General features: G+C 44.0%; 1 protein-coding gene across 14 annotated transcripts in view; it reads right to left on the bottom strand.

Moving 5' to 3' along the window:
* DLGAP3 (DLG associated protein 3) overlaps window positions 1-25,451 on the bottom strand; it is a 538,301-nt gene that overhangs the window by 137,486 nt on the left and 375,364 nt on the right. For 11 of the 14 annotated variants that reach the window (XR_008888792.1, XM_056557211.1, XM_056557221.1 and 8 more), the window contains 2 exons: window positions 16,297-16,401; window positions 2,417-2,651 (listed from right to left, as the gene is read on the bottom strand). Coding sequence is in view for 13 of the 14 variants with exons in the window: in XM_056557211.1 (XP_056413186.1) it covers window positions 2,417-2,651; window positions 16,297-16,401 (340 nt within the window). In the remaining variant the exon portion in view is untranslated. The remainder of the gene's footprint in view (window positions 1-2,416; window positions 2,652-16,296; window positions 16,402-25,451) is intronic. The other 3 variants (XM_056557222.1, XM_056557218.1, XM_056557220.1) reach the window with 1 other exon arrangement.

Below are 25,451 nucleotides of genomic sequence, written 5' to 3'. Positions count from 1 at the left end.
GCCACATATCTGATGCAAAGTTTTCCTTTTTACTCCCACCTTCGTCACCATGTACTGGTATTTCCACCCACCATCCCACTATGTCACCGGGTCACTTTCAGGACTCCTGATGCTGCTGATGCCAACTCCAGGCTGTCTCAGACTGCCACCATATGTTCTCCTCATGCTGATACCAGCACCAGGCTCTCTCATTCTACCACCATATGTTCTCCTCATGCTGTTGCCAACTCCAGGCTATCTAATTCTGCTACTATATGGTCTCCTCATGCTTCTGCCACCTCCAGGCTGTGTCATTCAGCCACTATATGGTCTGCTCTTGCTGCCGCCAACTCCAGGCTGTGTCATTCAGCCACTATATGGTCTCCTCACGCTGCCGCCAACTATAGGCTGTGCATTGAGCCACTATATGGTCTCCTCATGATTCCGCCACCTCCAGGCTGTGTAACTGTACCATCATGTGGTCTCCTCATGCTACTGGCACATTAAATTTAACTTTTTATGTTCATCTATTTGAAATCTTCAGTTTAAATGTTAGAAAATATCTTTCATCTTTTCAATTGTGAGGCCCTATGGTCTCGTCAGGCTGTTGCCACCTCCAGACTGGGTCATTCAGCCACTATATGGTCTCCTCATGCTTCTGCCACCTCCACATTGTGTCATTCAGCCACTATATGTTCTCCTCATGCTGCTGCCACCTCCACACTGTGTCATTCAGCCACTATATGGTCTCCTCATGCTGCTGTAAACTCCAGGCTGTGTAATTCAGCCACTATATGGTCTCCTCATGCTGCTTCCAACTCCAGGCTGTGTCATTCAGTCACTATAAGGTCTCCTCATGCTGCCGCCAACTCCAGGCTGTGTCATCCATCCACTATATGTTCTACTCTTGCTGCTGCCAACTCCAGGCTGTGTCATTTAGCCATCATATGGTCTCCTCATGCTTCCGCCACCTACAGGCTGTGTCACTGTACCGCCATGTTGTCTCCTCACACTGCTGGCACATTAAATTAAACTTTTTAGGTTCATCTATTTGAAATCTTCAATTAAAATGTAACAAAATATATTTAATCTTTTCATTTGAGAGGCCCTATGGTCTCGTTAGGCTGTTGCCACCACCAGGCTGTGTCATTCAGCCACTATATGGTCTCCTCATGCTGCCGCGACCTCCACGCTGTGTCATTCAGCAACTATTTGGTCTCCTCATACTTATGCCACCTCCAGGCTCTGTCATTGTGCCGCTCTGCGACAGTGATTCTAAAAGCAACTCCCCTAAACTGCATGTCATACGGAATAACAGTATTATTTCACTACACCAGCACACTCCATTTGCGTGTTACAGCAAGGCAAAGTGTTCTACACCCCTATTGAGGCTCCCTGTAGGCTAGAAATAGCTATTTTTAATACAGATTTGCGCAAATAAATTCAGACAGAACTAAAAAAAATTCTGAAATATCGGCAAAATTCCCTCATCTCTAGTCATAACTCCATTCACACATCATTGGCAACTAAAACAATTGTTGGGCTGTGTAAACAATAACATTTCTACATTTGAGGTGACAGAACAATTCATCAAGAAGCGAAAGATCCTGGAGGATATATATTCATATATATTCTATAGATAATATTATCCAAGGGACGTTATGAAAATATATATAAGCACATTTTACTGCATTAATCAATATTATAGAACCCTAAAACAGTGGCAAAATGGGGGGTAAGGAACCAGCAATGAGAATGAAGAAGACATTTTATAAGGCTGTTAAGAAAAAAGCATGAAAAGTAGAACACACATCTCTGGCTAACTGGCAGATACAATTATTCCACTCACTTTCATGGTGACAAGAAACACATTACTTTTGCACAAGCTATAACTTCACACACATGAAAGCTAGCATATGACCTTAAAGAAAGGTCTCCTTCTATTAGCCGCTGCAACATTTATCTGCAATGACAGATGTGAAAGCTGAGCGTTATTATTTCATAGACCAAGTGACTTGAACTAGCAATGTCTGTGACCCACTGACTGTGAAGCTTGCCTAACAGGACCATTATATTTTATAGCTATAATGTAATATTTATATCCTACCTTAGCAGCTATGTGTTTAAATATCTAGATAACAAATGGTAATAGAAATACAGATAAACAACTGGAATTTACAGACTGTGGAATGTTTCTTCTGATGGTTACACAGATGGTTATGATTATAAGGAAGTTTTATTTTCGATCTAGTAGACCTTGAAATATTGGGTTTAATAAGTTATTACAAATGGTTAAAAGGCCTAGCTGCAATATTAGTAGAGTGAGACATGGATGAAAATTCGACATTAACACAACTAGCAATGGAAACAAATAACAACATTTTACTGCAGGATTATAGACATAATATGCTACATAGTATGTGTCTTAGCCACTTACAAGTGTTGGGCTTGAGAATGCTGCTGGCAAGGGTTGGTCCTGATGGGCCAGACATGGAAAAGACAGAGATGCAGTCATCATCTTGGGAGCAGCCAGCTTGGATGGCACGGAGGTAGCTGTGACTGCGCATTCGGAAACAGCCAGGGAGATCTAAAGCTTCAACAGCATGAGATTCCATTTCGCTGAACACCGATTCACATGTGGCCCCTGATTGGTGGTTTAGTTCGCCCTTAACCTGGAAAGAGAAGAGGACTAAGATCACAACAAACTCATGCATGACACAAGATCTTCTTAACCTAACCACCTTGTCATATTTTATAAAGTAGAATGCTTAGAAATGCATCATCTACAATGCATATACCATATAAAGAAGAGAAAGAAATTATCTTAGACCATCAGACCAGATTTGAAAAGGAATGAAATATTACTGAGACAAGCACTGAGACAACTAATCTACAGTATAAACAGTTAGTAAAGCTTATGACACACAGTCATGTATCCTAAACAAACCCAATGAATGGAAAGCAGCGGTATAAGCCAATGATGATAAGACAATAATAGCCACATTTCTCCCTCCAAGTATCATGTATCTGAATATTAGTACTGTAATTTGGTTGATTTGGCACAATTAAAGATTCAACAATAACCATTCTTTGGTTATTTTGTCAACATTGTAAAGAAAGTTACTTAACATATATCCAACACTACATCTAATGATTAGAATGATTTGTTTGTTTCAGCAATATGAATATTAACCCCTAAAAACCTAAAAGTTTATATTCATTTTTGCCTTTCTGTATGGAGCTTTTTTTTTTACGTAACAAAAATTGTACTGTTTTCAGCACCGTTTATTGGGTGCATATCAACATATGCACTTGTATTACTGGGTTTTCTGGCATAGTTTTTTTTTTTTTTTTTTTTTTTTATTTCTTTTTCTACTGTAGACATTTATCATTACTTATCCTGTTAAATGACCAGGTTATTATCGGCATTTGAATAACCAATATATGAGGTTATTTTATATTATACAATGTATGCAAAGTAAATTAGGTTTTATTCTAGAATAAAAAAAAAAATAATATATATATATATATATATATATATATATATATATATACTGCACAAAAATATAAAGGGAACACTGAGATAACACATTCCAAATCTGAATGAATGAACTAATAGTATGAAATGCTTTTGTCTTTACATAGTTGAATGTGCTGACAACAAAATCACACAAAAATTGTCAATGGAAATCAAATTTATCAACCCATGGAGGTCTGGATATGGAGTCGCACTCAAAATCAAGGTAAAAAACCACACTAAAGGCTGATTTAACTTTGAGGTAATGTCTGTAAAACAAGTCAAAATGAGGCTCAGTAGTGTGTGTGGCCTCCACGTGCCCGTATGACCTCCCTACATTGCCTGGGCTAGTTCCTGATGAGGTGGCGGATGGTCTCCTGAGGGATGTCCTCCCAGACTTGGACTAAAGCATCTGCCAACTGTTACAGGCAGCAGAACATTCACCACGACGTCTCTAGACTCTGTCACGTCTGTTACATGTGCTCAGTGTGAACCTGCTTTCATCTGCGAAGAGCACAGGACGCCAGTGGCAAATTTGCCTATCTTGGTGTTCTTTGGCACATGCCAAACGTCCTGCACGGTGTTGGGCTGTAAGCACAACCCCCACCTGTGAATGTCGGGCCCTCATACCACTTTCACGGAGTCTGTGTCTGACGGTTTGAGTGGACACATGCACATTTGTGGCCTGCTGGAGGTAATTTTGCAGGGCTCTGGCACAAAGGCGTAGGTAGCGGTCCTGCTGCTGAGTTGTTGCCCTCCTACGGCCTCCTCCACATCTCCTGGTGTACTGGCCTGTCTCCTGGTAGCGCCTCCAAGCTCTGGACACTACACTGACAGACACAGCAAACCTTCTTGCCACAGCTCGCATTGATATACCATCCTGAATGAGCTGCACTACATGAGCCCCTTGTGTGGGTTGTAGACTCTGTCTCATGCTACCACTAGAGTGAAAACACTGCCCAGCATTGAAAAGTGACCAAAACATCAGCCAGGAAGCATAGGAACTGAGAAGTCGTCTGCGGTCACCACCTGCAGAACCACTCCTTTATTGGGGGTGTCTTGCTAATTGCCTATAATTTCCACCTGTTGTATGTTCTATTTGCACAACAGCATGTGAAATTGATTGTCAATCAGTGTTGCTTCCTGAGTGGACAGTGTGATTTCACAGAAGTGTGATTGACTTGGAGTTACACTGTGTTGTTTAAGTGTTCCCTTTATTTTTTAGAGCAGTATATATATATATATATATATATATATATATATATATACATATATATATATATATATATAAACAATGCTTGAAAATGGTACTATGGTAGGACAGAAATGTTGCTGCTATGTGAGCAAATAAATTCACCTTTTTTTTCTACACTATTTGGAGGAGTGCTGCACTATATATATATTTTTTTCTTTATTTAAATTTCTCTTACTTTTTTTAATTTTAGTCTCAGCCTCCAATTGGGTCACTGGAGAAAAGCTGGTGACCCAACAAAAAAAAAAAGTTATCATGGATCATGCTGCAGTCCCAGATTCCTTGAATCCTGCCAGTGCTCAAGAGGCTGCTCAAAGAACTGGAGCTGTTAGAAACAGCTCCAGTTTATAGCGCAAGAGCCAAAAGGGAACAGCGACACCCCCCCCCCCCCACATTCTACTGTAGTGAGAATGAGGGCAAGTGGGCAATAGATGTCGCTGTAGACTTTGTAGACTGCAAATAAATAATAATGGACAGTCATTAAGGGGGAGATTTATCAAAACCTGTGGAGAGGCAACGTTGCCCATAGCAACCAATCAGATTGCTTCTTTCATTGTTAACAAGGCCTGTGAAAAATGAAAGAAGCAATCTGATTGGTTGCTATTGGGCAACTGGTCAACTTTGCCTCTCCACAGGTTTTGATAAATCTCCCCCTAAGAGTTTAAATGGGCACTGTCAGATACAAAAACTTTTCATATGTTGTACATCTTGGCAAAACATAAACATTTCTAATATACGTCATAAGAAAATGTTATTGCCTTTTGTATAGAAATCATGGCTTATTAAATCATGGCTTTGTCCAAGCTAAAGCACGGGAATAGACAAAGTGCAGTAAGTGAGGTTGGATTAGCACTCCTATGTGCTCTCTCCTGTCTGATGGGACAGGAGAGAGCATAGAGAGTACTATCATAAAGAAGAGAGCACAGAGGAGTCCTATCAGACAGGAGAAAGCACAGAGGAGTCCTATCAGACAGGAGAGAGAACAAAGGAGTACTAACAGACAGTAGAGAGCACATAGGAGTACTATCAGACAGGAGAGAGCACAGAGGAGTACTATCAGATAGGAGAGAGCACAGAGGAGTACTATCAGACAGTAGAGAGCACAGAGGAGTGCTATCAAACAGGAAAGAGCACAGAGGAGTACTATCAGACAGGAGAGAGCACAGAAGAGTACTAGCAGACAGGAGAGAGCCCAGAGGAGTACTATCAGACAGGAGAGAGCACAGAGGAGCACTATCAGACAGTAGAGAGCACAGAGGAGTGCTATCAAACAGGAAAGAGCACAGAGGAGTACTATCAGACAGGAGAGAGCAAAGATGAGTACTATCAGACAGTAGAGAGCAAAGAGGTGTACTATCAGACAGGAGACAGCACAGAAGAGTACTAGCAGACAGGAAAGAGCACAGAGGAGCACAGAGGAGAGAGCACAGAGGAGAGAGCACAGAGGAGTACTATCAGACAGTAGAGAGCACAGAGGAGTGCTATCAAACAGGAAAGAGCACAGAGGAGTACTATCAGACAGGAGAGAGCAAAGAGGAGTATTATCAGACAGTAGAGAGCACAGAAGAGTACTAGCAGACAGGAGAGAGCACAGAGGAGTACTATCAGACAGGAGAGAGCACAGAGGAGCACTATCAGACTGGAGAGAGCACAGAGGAGTACTATCAGACTGGAGAGAGCACAGAGGAGTACTATCAGACAAGAGAGAGCACAGAGGAATCCTATCAGTCAGGAGACAGCACAGAGGAATCCTATCAGACAGGAGAGAGCACAAAGGAGTGCTATCAGACAGGAGAGAGCACAGTGGAGTACTATCAGACAGGAGAGAGCACAGAGGAGTGGTATAAGACAGGAGAGAGCACAGAGGAGTCCTATCAGACAGCAGAGAGCACAGATGAGTACTATCAGACAGGAGAGAGCACATAGGAGTCCTTTCAGACAGGAGAGCACAGAGGAGTACTACCAGACAGGAGAACACAGAGGAGTACTATCGGACAGGAGAGAGCCCAGAGGAGTGCTATCAGACAGGAGAGAGCACAGAGGCGTACTATCAGACAGAAGAGAGCACAGAGGAGTAGTATTAGACAGTAGAAAGCACAGAGGAGTCCTATCAGACAGGAGAGAGCACAGAGGAGTACTATCGAACAGAAGAGAGCACAGAGGAGAGAGCACAGAGGAGAGAGCACAGAGGAGTACTATCAGACAGTAGAGAGCACAGAGGAGTACTATCAGACAAAAGAGAGCACAGAGGAGTACTATCAGACCGGAGAGAGCACAGAGGAGTACTATCAGACAGGAGAGAGCACAGAGGAGTACTATCAAGCAGAAGAGAGCACAGAGGAGTGCTATCAGACAGGGGAGAGCACAGAGGAGTACTATCAGACTGGAGAGAGCACAGAGGAGTACTATGAGACAGGAGAGAGAGCACAGTGGAGTACTATCAGACAGGAGAGAGCACAGAAGAGTACTAGCAGACAGGAGAGAGCACAGAGGAGTACTATCAGACAGGAGAGAGCACAGAGGAGCACTATCAGACTGGAGAGAGCACAGAGGAGTCCTATCAGACTGGAGAGAGCACAGAGGAGTACTATCAGACAAGAGAGAGCACAGAGGAATCCTATCAGTCAGGAGAGAGCACAGAGGAGTCCTATCAGACAGGAGAGAGCACAAAGGAGTGCTATCAGACAGGAGAGAGCACAGTGGAGTACTATCAGACAGGAGAGAGCACAGAGGAGTGGTATAAGACAGGAGAGAGCACAGAGGAGTCCTATCAGACAGGAGAGAGCACAGATGAGTACTACCAGACAGGAGAGAGCACAGAGGAGTCCTTTCAGACAGGAGAGCACAGAGGAGTACTACCAGACAGGAGAGCACAGAGGAGTACTATCGGACAGGAGAGAGCCCAGAGGAGTGCTATCAGACAGGAGAGAGCACAGAGGCGTACTATCAGACAGAAGAGAGCACCGAGGAGTAGTATTAGACAGTAGAGAGCACAGAGGAGTCCTATCAGACATGAGAGAGCACAGAGGAGTACTATCAAACAGAAGAGAGCACAGAGGAGTGCTATCAGACAGGGGAGAGCACAGAGGAGTACTATCAGACTGGAGAGAGCACAGAGGAGTACTATGAGACAGGAGAGAGAGCACATTGGAGTACTATCAGACAGGAGAGAGCACAGAAGAGTACTAGCAGACAGGAGAGAGCCCAGAGGAGTACTATCAGACAGGAGAGAGCACAGAGGAGCACTATCAGACTGGAGAGAGCACAGAGGAGTACTATCAGACTGGAGAGAGCACAGAGGAGTACTATCAGACAAGAGAGAGCACAGAGGAATCCTATCAGTCAGGAGAGAGCACAGAGGAGTACTATCAGACAGGAGAGAGCACAAAGGAGTGCTATCAGACAGGAGAGAGCACAGTGGAGTACTATCAGACAGGAGAGAGCACAGAGGAGTGGTATAAGACAGGAGAGAGCACAGAGGAGTCCTATCAGACAGGAGAGAGCACAGATGAGTACTACCAGACAGGAGAGAGCAAAGAGGAGTCCTTTCAGACAGGAGAGCACAGAGGAGTACTATCAGACAGGAGAGCACAGAGGAGTACTATCGGACAGGAGAGAGCCCAGAGGCGTACTATCAGACAGAAGAGAGCACAGAGGAGTAGTATTAGACAGTAGAGAGCACAGAGGAGTCCTATCAGACAGGAGAGCACAGAGGAGTACTATCGGACAGGAGAGAGCACAGAGGAGTTCTATAAGACAGGAGGGAGCACAGAGGAGTGCTATCAGACAGGAGAGAACACAGAGGAGAGCTATCAGACAGGAGAGAACACAGAGGAGTACTATCAGACAGAAGAGAGCATAGAGGAGTACTTTAAGACAGGAGGGAGCACAGAGGAGTCCTATAATTTAGGAGGGAGCACAGAGGAGTGCTATCAGACAGAAAAGAGAGCACAGAGGAGTACTATAAGACAGGAGGGAGCACAGAGGAGTGCTATCAGACAGGAGGGAGCACAGAGGAGTGCTATCAGACAGAAGAGAGAGCACAGAGGAGTGCTAGCCCACCCTCACTTACTGGACTTTGTCTATTCCTGTCCTTCAGCTTAGACAAAGCCATGATTTTATAAGCCATGATTTCTATAAAAAGGAAATAAAATTTGCTTATGAAGTATATTGGAAAGGTTAATGTTTTGCCAATATGTACAATATATAAAAAGTTTTTGTATCTGACAGTGCCCATTTAAGATAAATATAACAATATGAAATTGAATGCATCCCCCATAAAATTATCATGTCAATTGTATAATGTATGGCAGGGCTACTCAATCCTTATTATAGTGGTGCCACACCAGTCAGAAATAAAGTAATTTCTGAGCCTTATCGCTGTAATATTTTATTTAAAATGATCTCAATTAAAATTAAAATTTGTGACTGGTGATCACTTTTATAAAAACTTCTTCCTCAGTTTGGCCTTACCTACAATGGGGGTTTGGGGGGCGTCTCACCAGTGAAGCCTACATCACAATTTGAGAATGACTGCACTAGGGACTATCATATAATTCTTGCACATATTTGTGGCAACTATTAATTGGAGAACTGCTTGTACTATTTTCTTTTGGTAAAAAAAAAATTGTAAAAAAATAAATGATATATATAATGTATATATATAATGTATTACTTTGACAATTTATACTATACTGTAAGTTCAACAGGGTAGTGACCAACTCCTCACTCTGCTATAAAATAGCATATAAACTCTATGTAACAATTATAGTAATGATTTATTTCATGTGTAAGTTTCCCAACTTCAGCGTTATGATTACAAATTCAGAAAATTTTAAATTTAGCCTTGAGCTTGGAGGAGGTTAATAACAGCTGCTGGATGTATGAAAAGGTGAGATAATGATACATGCTGCAAACACATTATAGTAGATTTAGAAGAAAACGTGAAGTAGGTCTTTACTGAGTCTTTGTATGAAAATTCCTATCATTACTGGAAATTGAAGCTCATTGCTTGTTTTCTTTATTTTTTACTGTCTGCTGCTTATGTGTATCACAAGGAAAATACTGTAGTTTGAATACCGTGGGCTACCTCAAGCTCATTTAAAAGAAAATTGTGCCTTAAAAATATCTAAAATTATTTTAGATTATATATTTTGGTATCATTATACAGTGTACGTATCAAGAGATACAGCAGGTAAAATATTTATTGACCATCATTTTTCTCACTAAATATTCAAAGGTGGTACCGACAGTATTTTATCCCAAGATGTTGATAACAGCCCCAGTAATTCATACATACAAAAAAAAAATACATTCAGAAATTAAGTTATGTGTAATAATGTGAATTGACACTAAGAAAAAGTATTGAACACATTAAAAAAGGAAGGTGAAAAAAGGCATGCATAGCCAAGACAACAGCTGTAATCTATCAGTAAAAAGAAATCCAGCCTCTTATAAGTGCAAATTAACATCAGCGGGTTCAGTCCCAACTAATGGCCTAGAAAAAAATTTCATTGCCAAGGTGTCACACAGGGCGCATCTCATGATGGGCAAAAGTAAAGCTGTCTCAAGACCTTTGCAAACTGATTGTTGCAAAACTTTAAAACATAACAATGGTATTGGTCACAGGCACATTTCTAAGCTTCTGAATGTTCTACTGAGAGCAGTGAGACTATGGAATTCTCTGCCAGAGGAGGTGGTCATGGTGAACTCTGTGAAAGAGTTCAAAAGGGGTCTGGATGCATTTTTGGAGAATAATAACATTACAGGTTGTATATAATAGATTTATAGGGACAGAACGTTGATCCAGGGATTTATTCTGACTGCCATATTTGAAGTCAGGAAGGAATTTTTACCTCTAGTATGAGTTTTTTTTTGCCTTCCTCTTGATCAACTCAACTCAGTAGGGAATTATTAGGAGTATAGGTTGAACTTGATGGACTCTGGTCTTTTTTCAACCTTATGAACTATGTTACTATGTTAATGTTGGGGCCATAATACGAAAGTGGAAAGACAATCATTTCACTATAAATTTGCCTAGCCCAGGTGCTCCTCACAAAATCGAAAAAAATAGTCAGAAGAGTTGTACAAAAGGCAAGGACTATCTGTGGAGAGCTTCAAAAAGACCTGGAATTACCAGATACTAATGTCTCAAAGAAAACAGTAAGTAATGGCCTGTATGCACACTCACCACATAATGATGAACAAAAAGCATGTTGAAGCTTGTTGAAAGTTTGTCGCACAAAATTTGGAAAAGCCAAGCAAATACTAGGAAAATGTAGTGTGATCACATGAGAGTAAAATTTAAAGGGTTGTCCAGGAACCTATTTTCTTTTAACCCCTTAACGACGCAGGACGTATATTTACATCCTGCGCCGGCTCCCGCCGGCTCCCGCATCACATCGCATCGGTCCCGGCGCTCATCAACGGCGGGGACCCGTGGCTAATACCACACATTGCCGATCGCGGCAATGTGCGGTATTAACCCTTTAGAAGTGGCAGTCAAAGCTTACCACCACTTCTAAAGTGAAAGTATCCCGGCTAGTCGGTCGGGCTATTCGGGACCGCCGCGGTTAAATCACGGCGTCCCAAACAGCTTACAGGACACCGGGAGGGCCCTTACCTGCCTCCTCAGTGTCCGATCGACGAATGACTGCTCCGCGCCTGAGATCCAGGCAGGAGCAGTCAAGTGCCGATAACACTGATCATTAAAGACCGCTCCCTGTCTGTCTTCAGGTTGGGTGGGGTTCTGCAGCTCAGTTCCATTAAAGTGAATGGAGATAAGTTGTAATACCACACCCAAAGTGGAGGCAGACGGGGAGCGGTCTTTGAAAGAAAAAAGGTCTATTTTTTAATTCCTGAACAACCCCTTTAACTGTTTGGGTGCCAGAATACACACCATGATTGGATAAGAAATGGCACCCTAAAATCACTATACCAACAGAAAAGTTTGGAGGTGGGGAAATCATGGTGAGGGGCTGCTTTTTAGCAAATGGTGCTGGCAAATTTGACATAATTAAAGGAAGGATTATGATTCACAGAAGAGGCCCGTGGAACCTTCAAGAACTAATGACTGTTTACATGGAAGAATGAGCCAAAATCATATCAGAGTAATGCATGTGACTAGTTTGTCCAAACAGGAAGTGTCTTGAAGCTGTCAATACTAATAAAGGCTTTTGTACAAGGTATTAAATAAAGATCAGTAAACATGTTCAATATGTTTTCTCTCTGTCATTTCACATTATTACACATAACCTAATTTCTCAGCTTGTTTTTTTTTTTTTTTTGTTTATTTGTATGTTTGGATTACTTTGGGTTGTTACCTACACCTGGTGAAAATTTAGCACCTTTGGAAATATATTTAGTGAGGAAAATTGTGGTGTCATTTTCTTTCATTTACACTTCACATAAAAAATCCACAACAAATCTAGGGATTATCAGAGACATCAAATAAACATGTGCTAATTATGGCTGCACGTCTGCTTTGTTAATCCAACCTTTCAGGAATAAATCAATCACATTTTATAGAAAACTAGACGTGCCATAAATATAACATTTAATAGATCTGTATTAAAAGCCACCAAAAAGAAAAAAAGGAAAAAAAAGTGTATTCCCAGAATGGTGACACAGTAATAAGAAAACCATATACTGTTTGGACCCATTCACAGGTCTCAACAGTTAACATTGACACGATCAATGACAACACATTTCTAGATTGGTTTTAACAAGAAATAGCAGGCCAATACGCTATAACAACAATTGGCTAGGCTTGCTAGAAATTACATTTTTTGCTATCCCTGGGCACGTCTAGCAAATTTCTAGCACACCTAGCCAATTGTGATCGTGTCCATGTTGACTGCTGAGACCTGTGAATGGGTCCAAACTGTATATCGTTTTCAAATAACTGTGTCACCATTCTGGGAACACACTTTTTTCCTTTTTTTATTCTTTTTGGTGGTTTTTAATACAGATCTATTAAACATTATATTTTATGTTATCAGAGACAGACAGGGCAAATACACAAAATACTCTCAATTGTGCGTGAATTTTTCTAGAATGTCAAGAGGATTTTTTGAAACCTTATTCATACACTGAACTCCTACAAGGATTAAAGGGATACTCCAGCATTTCTTAAAACTTATCCCCTATCCACAGGCAATAAGTGTGTGATTGCAGGTTGACTGCTGAAACCCACCCTTGATCTCTAGAACAGGGCCCAAATCTCTCCATTGCATGAAGCACAGGGTCAGCACACACATATGCATTCTGTGGAGATGCATGGCAGAGATACATGAAGAATACACAAGAGATGTACCGTATATACTCGAGTATAGGCCGAGTTTTTCAGCACGATTTTTCGTGCTGAAAACACCCCCCTCGGCTTATACTCGAGTGAACTCCCCCACCCGCAGTGGTCTTCAACCTGCGGACCTCCAGAGGTTTCAAAACTACAACTCCCAGCAAGCCCGGGCAGCCATCGGCTGTCCGGGCTTGCTGGGAGTTGTAGTTTTGAAACCTCCGGAGGTCCGCAGGTTGAAGACCACTGCGGCCTTCAACATCATCCAGCCCCCTCTCACCCCCTTTAGTTCTGAGTACTCACCTCCGCTCGGCGCTGGTCCGGTGCTGCAGGACTGTCCGGTGAGGAGGTGGTCCGGTGAGGAGGTGGTCCGGGCTGCTATCTTCACCGGGGAGGCCTCTTCTAAGCGCTTCGGGCCCGGCCTCAGAATAGTCACGTTGCCTTGACAACGACGCAGATACGTCGTTGTCAAGGCAACGGCTCTATTCCGGGCCGGAAGCGCGGAGAAGAGGCGCCCCCGGTGAAGATAGCAGCCCGGACCACCTCCTCACCGGACCACCTCCTTACCGGACAGCCCTGCAGGACCGGACCAGCGCCGAGCGGAGGTGAGTACTCAGAACTAAAGGGGGTGAGAGGGGGCTGGATGATGTTGAAGGCCGCAGTGGTCTTCAACCTGCGGACCTCCGGAGGTTTCAAAACTACAACTCCCAGCAAGCCCGGACAGCCGATGGCTGCCCGGGCTTGCTGGGAGTTGTAGTTTTGAAACCTCTGGAGGTCCGCATGTTGAAGGCCGCAGTGGTCTTCAACCTGCGGACCTCCGGAGGTTTCAAAACTACAACTCCCAGCAAGCCCGGACAGCCGATGGCTGCCCGGGCTTGCTGGGAGTTGTAGTTTTGAAACCTCTGGAGGTCCGCAGGTTGAAGGCCGCAGTGGTCTTCAACCTGCGGACCTCCGGAGGTTTCAAAACTACAACTCCCAGCAAGCCCGGACAGCCGATGGCTGCCCGGGCTTGCTGGGAGTTGTAGTTTTGAAACCTCTGGAGGTCCGCAGGTTGAAGACCACTGAGGGCGAATGATGAGAAGAGGATGATGAAGGGGGGGGGGGGGGGGGGGATGATGAAGGGGGGGGGGGGATGATGAAGGGGGGGGTGTGGGATGATTACAAGGGGATGATGAAGGGGGGATGTGTGGGATGATAAGGGGATGTGTGGGATGATGACAAGGGGATGATGAAGGGGGGATGTGTGGGATGATGACAAGGGGATGATGAAGGGGGGATGTGTGGGATAAGGGGATGTGTGGGATGATGACAAGGGGATGATGAAGGGGGGATGTGTGGGATGATGACAAGGGGATGATGAAGGGGGGATGTGTGGGATAAGGGGATGTGTGGGATGATGACAAGGGGATGATGAAGGGGGGATGTGTGGGATAAGGGGATGTGTGGGATGATGACAAGGGGATGATGAAGGGGGGATGTGTGGGATAAGGGGATGTGTGGGATGATGACAAGGGGATGATGAAGGGGGGATGTGTGGGATGATGACAAGGGGATGATGAAGGGGGGATGTGTGGGATGATAAGGGGATGTGTGGGATGATGACAAGGGGATGATGAAGGGGGGATGTGTGGGATGATGACAAGGGGATGATGAGGATGTTAATGACGGGTCTGGATGATGACAGGGGGGGATGAGGTATTTCCCACCCTAGGCTTATACTCGAGTCAATAACTTTTCCTGGGATTTTGGGTTGAAATTAGGGGTCTCGGCTTATACTCGGGTCGGCTTATACTCGAGTATATACGGTACTCGGGTATATCTGACTGTCCCATAGAGAATGCATGGAGCATGTGTCAACCTCATGTGTCAACCCCATGTAGCGGAAAGATGTGGGGCCACGTTTAAATTTTCCTGTGTTTGGACTAACACGTAACCCCACCTCACTCCAGCATGATCAGTTTTTTAAATGCTACAGTACCCCTTTAATGTTATTTCTTCTATAATGTTATAAAATCTGCTCTTGTAACCTATTGTCTCATCTTGTACTACTCCTACAATTGTCACCATAAATTAAACACCAATAATCCAAAATTCATGAAAAAATAGTATAAACTTTATTAAATAATTAGTAACAAACTAAAGGACAGACAAACCCACCCCTAAAAAACATATACCCCAGAAAAGCACTAGTGACCTGGTCCTGATTATCAAGATGGTAAATATAAGGAACAATGCATAAGTTATGTCATTGGTTCACTCAGATTAACAGTAAGGTAGTGTGTATCTCAATACAAAATCGCCGCTCATACAAAAAAGATTATTAACCATAAAACACTACCTGTAATAGGCATGTTCCCACAGGCTATCCAGGGACACAGTGCACCCTGGATAGGAGGGTGCACTGTGTCCCTGGATAGCCTGTGGGAACATGCCTATTACAGGTAGTGTTTTATGGTTAATAATCTTTTTTGTATGAGCGGCGATTTTGTATTGAGATACACACTACCGTACTGATAATCTGAGTGAACCAATAACATAACTTATGCATTGTTCCTTATATTTACCATCTTGATAATCAGGACCAGGTCACTAGTGCTTTTCTGGGGTATATGTTTTTTAGGGGTGGATTTGTCTGTCCTTTAGTTTGTTACTAATTATTTAATAAAGTTTATACTATTTTTTCATGAATTTTGGATTATTGGTGTTTAATTTATGGTGACAATTGTAGGAGTAGTACCATAGGTGGTTTTTTGTTACCATTTCTATTGGTTTAACATTTCAGAGGAAGAGTGTAGGTTATATTATTGTCTCATCTTGACCTGATATAATCCATTTATATCCTTCAGTTTCACAATTCAGTTTTATCCTAAATGAGTCTAGTTATGATGCAACACTGCGATAGCTAGAGTGATGAGTAGCAATGTATGACATCTTCAGTGTAATATTATGTCCTCATAAGCGCAGTTGTCCCAAACGCTATTGAATAAACGATATATCAATAAATCTGCAGCTTTAAAACATTTAAAACTTTAATGCAGGTGCCAGTGAAGTCTTTCTTTATAAGTATATTTTACTGTTTATTTTAGGACTACATTAGCATAATAGTAATTGAAAGTACATTCCAATTGGGCTGCCTCACGGTTTCTTTGTTGTATTAGCACCTGGTCTTAGTATGAAGCATAAAACAGTACATCAAAAACATCAAAATGGTGTGGTTACATATGATTCTTTTCAAATGGATACTGCACTTACTAGGTATTGTTCCTGTGATTTATGATTCCTCTGTATCCTAAACCTTGGCGAGCCAGGGCCCTGAGAAATTCCGGGGTTAATTAAGCCGTCATGTCTGTTGTGATACTGCAATAAAATGGACTAATTTTACAAGTGCCCATGCTCTGCATATTGTCGCATACAAATCTACAATGTGGAATCTTTGTTGTCAGAATCAGGATTGATATTTTTGGTTTTGTTGGAAACTGATGCTTAAAATAATGTCAGTTTGCATCTGTTTCTTATTTAAACATCAAGTTCTATTTTTTTTTTTTAATTATAAAAAAAACAAGAAATATTTTTTTTTTAGATCTATTTGCATACCAAACGAAAAAATCCTTAGAAAAATTCCCCTCTTTACGTGTTTTGACACGAAATATCTTGGAAAAAGAAAAATCAAAAGTGAGAAAATGGCTTAGGTTATGTTTGCAGAGTGTTTTTTTTTTTTGGTGTTTTTCAATAAAAAGAAAATGCATCCACAAAATCAAGTTTCACATTTTTAACATTTATGTGCTCTGTGGGTCTATGGAAAAGTCTTTTTTTACATGTTACATATTTATGCGGCTGTAAAAAAATGTGGCCATATATTTATATATTGTGTGTACAGACAATCAATTTCCCATAGATTTACATGGAGCACAATAATGTTAAAAATTTCGGACGCATCTATACAAATGCTATACACCTGAAAAAACACTAGGCTAGGCTATGTTCAAACATGATATTTTGGTTGGTATGTCTATCCATATTTTGGTCAGTATTTTTAGCCAAAGCTAGGAGTGAAACTAACAGCAGTAAACTATAATAAGAAAATTTAAAGAGTAGCTCCCACCATCCTTTTTTTTTTTTCTGTCCCTGCCTATTGCCCATCTATACCTAACCCCCTCCCTGCCTTAAATTTTTTTTTTACTATCTGAAAAATGCCTGTTTGTCTACCTGGTAGTGTGCTCACTTACCAGGTAGACAGGCAGACTTCCCCAGCAGGCGAGACGTCACTGATGCCTGCTGGGGGGGCCGACTTCCGCCCTTAGCTCATATATACAGGGTGCCTTCAGCTGTTTCACCACTACAACTCCCAGCTTGCCCTGACACCTATTGGCTGTCAGGGCATGCTGGGAGTTGTAGTGGTGAAATAACTGGAGGCACTCTGTGTTGAAAACAATAACTTTGTTATGGCCATGGCTGCGGCGCTATCCCGACGCCACTCCCCCACCCCTTGTTGAAAACAATAACTGTTATGGCCATGGCCACGGCGCTAGCCCAAACCCCGCTCTGCCCCTCCCCCCCCCCTGAAAAAGACATACCCAATAACTGTTATGACCATGGCCGGGGCGCTACCCTGAACCCCGCTCTCCCCTCCTCCCCCCCCAAAAAAAAGACATATAAGTGCTAAGTCCTGAGGCAGCAGCAGCGGCACGTATATGCCTGGAGGTGGGGCGGCCTGTGAGGCCAGGGAGCCAATGCGTGCTCAGCGCTCACTCCCGCCTGTCTGATTGACAAGCAGGGAGCGAGCGCATGCTGAATGAATTAGGACCGATTGCCAGGCCGGCATCGGTCCGAATTCAAGCATGACATCATGCCAGGCTGCAGCCGGCCACTAGGAGGGAGACCCCTAGTGGCCGGTTTTCAAATGTAAAATAAACTATTTTAATGAAAATAAAATTTATGAATCTATATTAGAGATATGTTGTAGTACATAAGTACTACAACATATAAAAAAAAAAGTTTGGAGACAGTGCCCATTTAAACAACGGTTTGGTTTAAAATACTGACCGAAATACTGACCTAATTACTATATGTTAACATAGCCTTGCCCTATCTTCTCCACCTTGTTTTCTCATCTATTGAAAGTTATAAAAAAAAAAAAAAAAGCAGGCGGTTATTGTCACAAATGTGACAGCACAGAGCCCATTCTTGAGACTAGAACCTCTATTTTAGAGAATGGATCTTTTTGGCAGAAGACAAGGAGTGGACAAATAATCTATCATGATGTCCTGCTCAACCAATGATGGATGTTAGTAGCTTGCAATAACCAACAGTCATTTCCTAACCTTAAGAGTAAGCAGTGAAATGCTGCCTGGGGTGCCCTGGGAACATTCAGGGGACTATAGTCCAATATTTCATAGCGCATCAAGTATGATTTATTGGAGAATTCTCTACAATGAAAAATTGAAACAACACTTCTTTGCTTTGAGAATAATATGGGGTAGGAGGTGACCATGTTGTATTTTTTAACTTTGCTTTGACAGAACTATAGCTTTATTATCAGATTGTATACATTGGTAAATTCCCATTTATTCTGTTATGTATAGCAGATACATCTTCATATGGTTTATTATGATAAATCAATTGTTATGAGTCAAAAAAAAATGGAACAAGTGCTATGGTTAGATAATACATAGATCGTATCTACAAAATTATGACCCACGAGCCATTGGAAAAAAAAAGATTTATGTATGAACAATGAAAAATGATCTCCTTGTACTTATAAGATCATTAAAGGTAATCTTAAATCTAGTAAATGAGTCTGTATTGTACCATCAAATGTCACTAAGAAATTCTGGAATCACACAAAAGCACCAGACCAAAATTAATTTATACAGCGCAAAGAATTTAACATCTAATATTTAAGGGGTGGTGGAGTAGTGCCTAAACATACTAAAGGTAAGTGCCTATTATATAAGTGTATTGAGCAAGTGGGGGTCCCCTGAGAGAGGATCCATACAGTTGCCAGAATACTATGACTAAGTGAACAGTGGATAAGCTATATGTATGTGACCTAGAACAAAGCGGTGTACCCTGCAGTTACTCATAGCAAAAGATTCTAATGTGTTATTTCCCCTATAATGTGATACACAATAGACCTGGCATATGATGTTTTAAAGTGTTTTCTTTGAAAATACTTTAAAATTTGAGTTTTTTTGTGAGTGGAGTTTCAAACTTAGTTCTTCTCTCTGGCGTTTTTGGTTCCAATATATAATTTCTAGGCTTGACCATGGATATATTATCTAAGATCTAAAGTAGAGTGTGCATTAATTCTAATAATACCAAGCTGTGTTATACAATAACGGTTGCATAATTGAATATTTGTGTTTGCAGCAGCAGAGAAGAAGGCAGAGAAGAAGGCAGAGAAGAAGGTGCTTCCTGCTAAATTTATCTGTAACATATTGCTTCTGTAGGATGACATGTAGTGTCACTCACTTATGATGGATATTATTTATAGATGAAGTAATGGGAAATTTACAGTGACATGTATTATATAAACATTAAAGGGGTAGTCCATTGGTGAAAAACGTATCCCCTATCCTAAGGATAGGGGATAAGTTTCAGATCGTGGGGGGTCCGACTGCTGGGCCCCCCCCCCCCGCAATCTCTCTGCACGAGGCCCCGGCTCGCTGGCCAGATAGCGCGTGTTGACAACTGAACGAAGTGGCGGCCGACACACACCCTCAATACATCGCTATGGTAAGCCGGAGATTGCCGAAGGCAACGCTCTGGCTTTGCCATAGAGTTGTATTGAGGGGGCGTGTCAGCCACCGCTTCGTGCAGTGGTCAACACGCGCTATCTGGCCAGTGAGCCGGGGCCCCGTACAGGAGATCTCTGGGGGCCCCAGCGGTCGGAACCCCGCGTTCTGAAACTTATCCCCTATCCTTAGGATAGGGGATACGTTTTTCACCACTGGACTACCCCTTTAACTCCCAATATGATGGTTATGTGGAGGTCGGAATCTTGGGACCAGGGGTCTACCAGCTATATCAGTATCAGGAGGGTTTGACGAAACAGGATGTGTGCTGTGAAAGGGGTTATCCAGGAAAAAACTTTTCTTTTTATATATCAACTGGCTCCAGAAAGTTAAAAAGATTTGTAAATGACTTCTATTAAAAAATCATAATCCTTTCCATACTTATGAGCTGCTGAAGTTGAGTTGTTCTTTTCTGTCTAAGTGCTCTCTGATGACACCTGTCTCGGGAACTGTCCAGAGTAGAAGCTAATCCCCATAGCAAACCTCTTCTACTCTGTGCAGTTCCTGAGACAGATAGATTCCAGGTGTGTGAACCATGATATGGGACACATAAAATGAGGACTTGGTTCCAAAGCGCTTTCCCTCCAATAAGTGAATGGTATGCCAAGGCAGAAGGATTTCTTAGTATAAGGAATTTATTGCAACAATTAGTTTCGAGCCTTATGCAAGGCTCTTCTTCAGGCATATAAAATACAATACAAACGCTCGTGGTTAAAAAGCCCGGGCTCACTGTTACGCCTAGCGCTCCGGGTCCCCGCTCCTCCCCGGAGCGCGTACGGCGTCTCTCTCTCCGCAGCGCCCCGGTCGGTCCCGCTGACCGGGAGCGCTGCACTGTCATGGCCGTCGGGGATGCGATTCGCACAGCGGGACGCGCCCGCTCGCGAATCGCATCCCAGGTCACTTACCCGTTCCCGTCCCCTGCTGTCATGTGCTGGCGCGCGCGGCTCCGCTCTCTAGGGCGCGCGCGCGCCAGCTCCCTGAGACTTAAAGGGCCAGTGCACCAATGATTGGTGCCTGGCCCAATTAGCTTAATTGGCTTCCACCTGGTCCCTGACTATATCTGACCTCCTCCCATGCACTCCCTTGCCGGATCTTGTTGCCTTGTGCCAGTGAAAGCGTTTTGTGTGTCCTAAGCCTGTGTACCAGAACTTCTGCTATCCACCCTGACTACGAACCTTGCCGCCTGCCCCCGACCTTCTGCTACGTCCGACCTTGCTTCTGTCTACTCCCTTGTACCTCGCCTATCATCAGCAGTCAGAGAGGTTGAGCCGTTGCTAGTGGATACGACCTGGTCACTACCGCCGCAGCAAGACCATCCCGCTTTGCGGCGGGCTCTGGTGAAAACCAGTAGTGACTTAGAACCGGTCCACTAGCACGGTCCACGCCAATCCCTCTCTGGCACAGAGGATCCACCTCCTGCCAGCCGGCATCGTGACAGTAGATCCGGCCATGGATCCCGCTGACGTCCCTCTGCCTTATATCTCTGATATCACCACGGTGGTCGCCCAGCAATCCCGACAGATCGCCCATCTAACCCACCAGCTGTCGGAAGTATTCACCATTGTGCAGCAACTTCAGTCGCAACTTCAGCAGCAATCATCTCCTCCGCCAGCTCCTGCACCCCTTCCGCAGCGAGTGGCCACTCCTAGCCTCCGCCTGTCCTTGCCGGACAAATTTAATGGGGACTCTAAGTTTTGCCGTGGCTTTCTTTCGCAATGTTCCCTGCACTTGGAGATGATGTCGGACCAGTTTCCTACTGAAAGGTCTAAGGTGGCTTTCGTAGTCAGCCTTCTGTCTGGAAAAGCCCTGTCATGGGCCACACCGCTCTGGGACCGCAATGACCCCGTCACTGCCTCTGTACACTCCTTCTTCTCGGAAATTCGAAGTGTCTTTGAGGAACCTGCCCGAGCCTCTTCTGCTGAGACTGCCCTGCTGAACCTGGTCCAGGGTAATTCTTCCGTTGGCGAGTACGCCATACAATTCCGTACTCTTGCTTCTGAACTTTCCTGGAATAATGAGGCCCTCTGCGCGACCTTTAAAAAAGGCCTATCCAGCAACATTAAAGATGTTCTGGCCGCACGAGATACTCCTGCTAATCTGCATGAACTCATTCATCTAGCCACTCGCATTGACATGCGTTTTTCTGAGAGGCATCAAGAGCTCCGCCAGGAAAAAGACTTAGATCTCTGGACACCTCTCCCACAGTCTCCATTGCAATCTGCGCCTAGGCCTCCCGCCGAGGAGGCCATGCAAGTGGATCGGTCTCGCCTGACCCTGGAAGAGAGGAATCGCCGTAAGGAAGAGAATCTTTGTCTGTACTGTGCCAGTACCGAACATTTTTTGGTGGATTGCCCTATCCGTCCTCCACGTCTGGGAAACGCACGCTCGCACCCAGCTCTCGTGGGTGTGGCGTCTCTTGATGCTAAGTCGGCTTCTCCACGTCTCACGGTGCCTGTACGGATTTCTTCTTCAGCCAGCTCTTCCCTCTCAGCCGTGGCCTGCCTGGACTCTGGTGCCTCTGGGAATTTTATTCGGGAGTCCTTGGTGAATAAATTCTGCATCCCGGTGACCCGTCTTGTCAAGCCACTCCACATTTCCGCGGTCAACGGAGCCAGGTTGGATTGCACCGTGCGTTTCCGCACGGAGCCCCTCCTAATGTGCATCGGACCTCATCATGAGAAAATTGAGTTTTTGGTCCTCTCCAATTGCACTTCTGAAATTCTCCTTGGACTACCCTGGCTTCAACACCATTCCCCAACCCTGGATTGGTCCTCAGGGGAGATCAAGAGCTGGGGTACCTCTTGCTTCAAGGACTGCCTTAAACCGGTTCCCAGTACTCCCTGCCGTGACCCTGTGGTTCCTCCTGTATCCGATCTCCCTAAGGTCGTTATGGACTCTGCCCGCCTTAAGAAGTGCCTCTCCCCCCCTCCCAGTCCAGTCAGTCAAGCCTCGGTGCCTCCTCGTGGCCCTCGTCCTGGTGTCACACTGCCCCGTGCCAGGCCTCGCCCTCTGCCCTCCCTCCCCATTCCCACTCCTGCTGTACTGCCTGCCGTTGAGGAATCCCTCCATCCTTTCCCGGTGTCCTCATCCCGGGGGGGGCAGTTACCGGACAAAGAGAAGGGGAGACCTAAGGGGGGGGGGTACTGTTACGCCTAGCGCTCCGGGTCCCCGCTCCTCCCCGGAGCGCGTACGGCGTCTCTCTCTCCGCAGCGCCCCGGTCGGTCCCGCTGACCGGGAGCGCTGCACTGTCATGGCCGTCGGGGATGCGATTCGCACAGCGGGACGTGCCCGCTCGCGAATCGCATCCCAGGTCACTTACCCGTTCCCGTCCCCTGCTGTCATGTGCTGGCGCGCGCGGCTCCGCTCTCTAGGGCGCGCGCGCGCCAGCTCCCTGAGACTTAAAGGGCCAGTGCACCAATGATTGGTGCCTGGCCCAATTAGCTTAATTGGCTTCCACCTGGTCCCTGACTATATCTGACCTCCTCCCATGCACTCCCTTGCCGGATCTTGTTGCCTTGTGCCAGTGAAAGCGTTTTGTGTGTCCTAAGCCTGTGTACCAGAACTTCTGCTATCCACCCTGACTACGAACCTTGCCGCCTGCCCCCGACCTTCTGCTACGTCCGACCTTGCTTCTGTCTACTCCCTTGTACCTCGCCTATCATCAGCAGTCAGAGAGGTTGAGCCGTTGCTAGTGGATACGACCTGGTCACTACCGCCGCAGCAAGACCATCCCGCTTTGCGGCGGGCTCTGGTGAAAACCAGTAGTGACTTAGAACCGGTCCACTAGCACGGTCCACGCCAATCCCTCTCTGGCACAGAGGATCCACCTCCTGCCAGCCGGCATCGTGACACTCACTCTGCATCCGGGTAAAAGGTCATCACATTGAACATATTAAAACATCATAAAAACAGAAAACCAGGAGGAAAAAATTATAAATATATATACAAACTCTCAAAAAAAACATGTGAGCAGAACCATTATAAAATATATGTGCCAGAGGACTGTTTTAGCAGCGCTGGAGGCTCCTGGATGGGTTGCTTGTCACGGAGCTGTAAGTTGCTACTGCGCCTGCGCTGCTGTATAGCGATTTATAAGCCATCATAAAAGCAGAAAACCAGGGGGAAAAATTAAGATATATACACTCTCAAAAAATTGTGAGCAAAACTACTATAATATATATGTTGAAGTGCCAAAGGACTAGTATAGCAGCGCTGGAGGCTCCTGGATGGATTGCTTGTAACGGCGCTGTAAGTTGTTACTGCGCCTGCGCTACTATGTAGCAATTTGTAAATGAAGGAGGAGCACCAAAAAGCGCTAGCACATGGCTCCAATTCCCTAGAGCACATCTGCTACTATGTAACAGTTTGTTGTGATGCTTAGTCGAAGTAGCCGTTCACCACGTTGTCTTTACTCAATGAAGTGTTCAAAGGAGAGTTGAATCTAATGTGTGTAGCCACAGCGCGTAAGATGTCAGAGGTTAGAGCTCAACGGCTCCACAGTACGGGGTAAGCAGCACAATAAGGCATACGTAATAGGACATACTCAAGTAAAACTGGTGATATTGGAACATGGATAAAGGTAAGATTTGTTAAAAAAAACACACTTTTTTCTATTTTATCTTCATGAGTATGAAAAATTAATTATTGATTTAAGGAAAGGAAATTAAATCCCACATAGGAATAGCAGTTTCTACAGGGATCAATTCTAGTATAGAGCACCAAGAAGGCAACCACATAAAAACAACAATAAAAAAGATCAGATAAAAATATCCAATAAGTGGGATATTATTACCATATTATATTGATAATAATATGGATATTACTACCATATTATATTGATAATGGTATCATTATCCTGCAAAGGATAGAGAGTTGGTATGTGTTCATGGAATTAATACCCAACCCGATGGGGGACGGGAATTCTAAAGGGGCCAGTGACAGGTGTGAAAAGCAGTGCATATGGAGGCTCATAGTACCGTTTCCACCATTTCATTGAGTCCCTTCGGTGCCACTGTTGACAACTAGTACATCCAGTAGATCTCTTTTTTCTTTAAAGTATCAAATTGATTTGCAGTGTCAACTGGGATATGATCAACTGGAGTGACCGTATAGATGTGCTGTTCTCCTGGATGGATCATGGCACAATGTCTAGAGACCCCATGGAGTAGGAATTTGTTCTTAACATTTTGTCTATGTTTGTTCAACCGATTGCGAAGAGGTTGTATAGTCCGACCTATGTATTGCAGTTTGCATCGGTACTCAAGTAAATATATAACATAAGAAGAACTGCATGTTAACCTATGTTTTATTATGAATTTCTCCCCAGTAACAAGTGAGGAAAATTCAGTCCGTTTGTTTCGGATTTCCTTGCAGCATAAGCGTCTCTTGATGTTGCACCTGTACGATCCTGTGGGTAAGGGAGATTTCTTTAATACTGATTTGTGTTGTTTTATGATGCTGGGTGCCAAAATATTTTTAAGAGTAGGAGCTCTCCGATTTGTAATTCATGGTTTATTTGGAAGAATGTTGAGCCCGGACTTTTTAACCACGAGCGTCTGTATTGTATTTTATATGCCTGAAGAAGAGCCTTGCATAAGGCTCGAAACTAATTGT

This window comes from Hyla sarda, chromosome 2, assembly GCF_029499605.1.
Source record: "Hyla sarda isolate aHylSar1 chromosome 2, aHylSar1.hap1, whole genome shotgun sequence".
Lineage (NCBI taxonomy): Eukaryota > Metazoa > Chordata > Amphibia > Anura > Hylidae > Hyla > Hyla sarda.
Note: the sequence above shows the minus strand (reverse complement) of the source record. Positions and strands in the feature narration are given on the sequence as shown.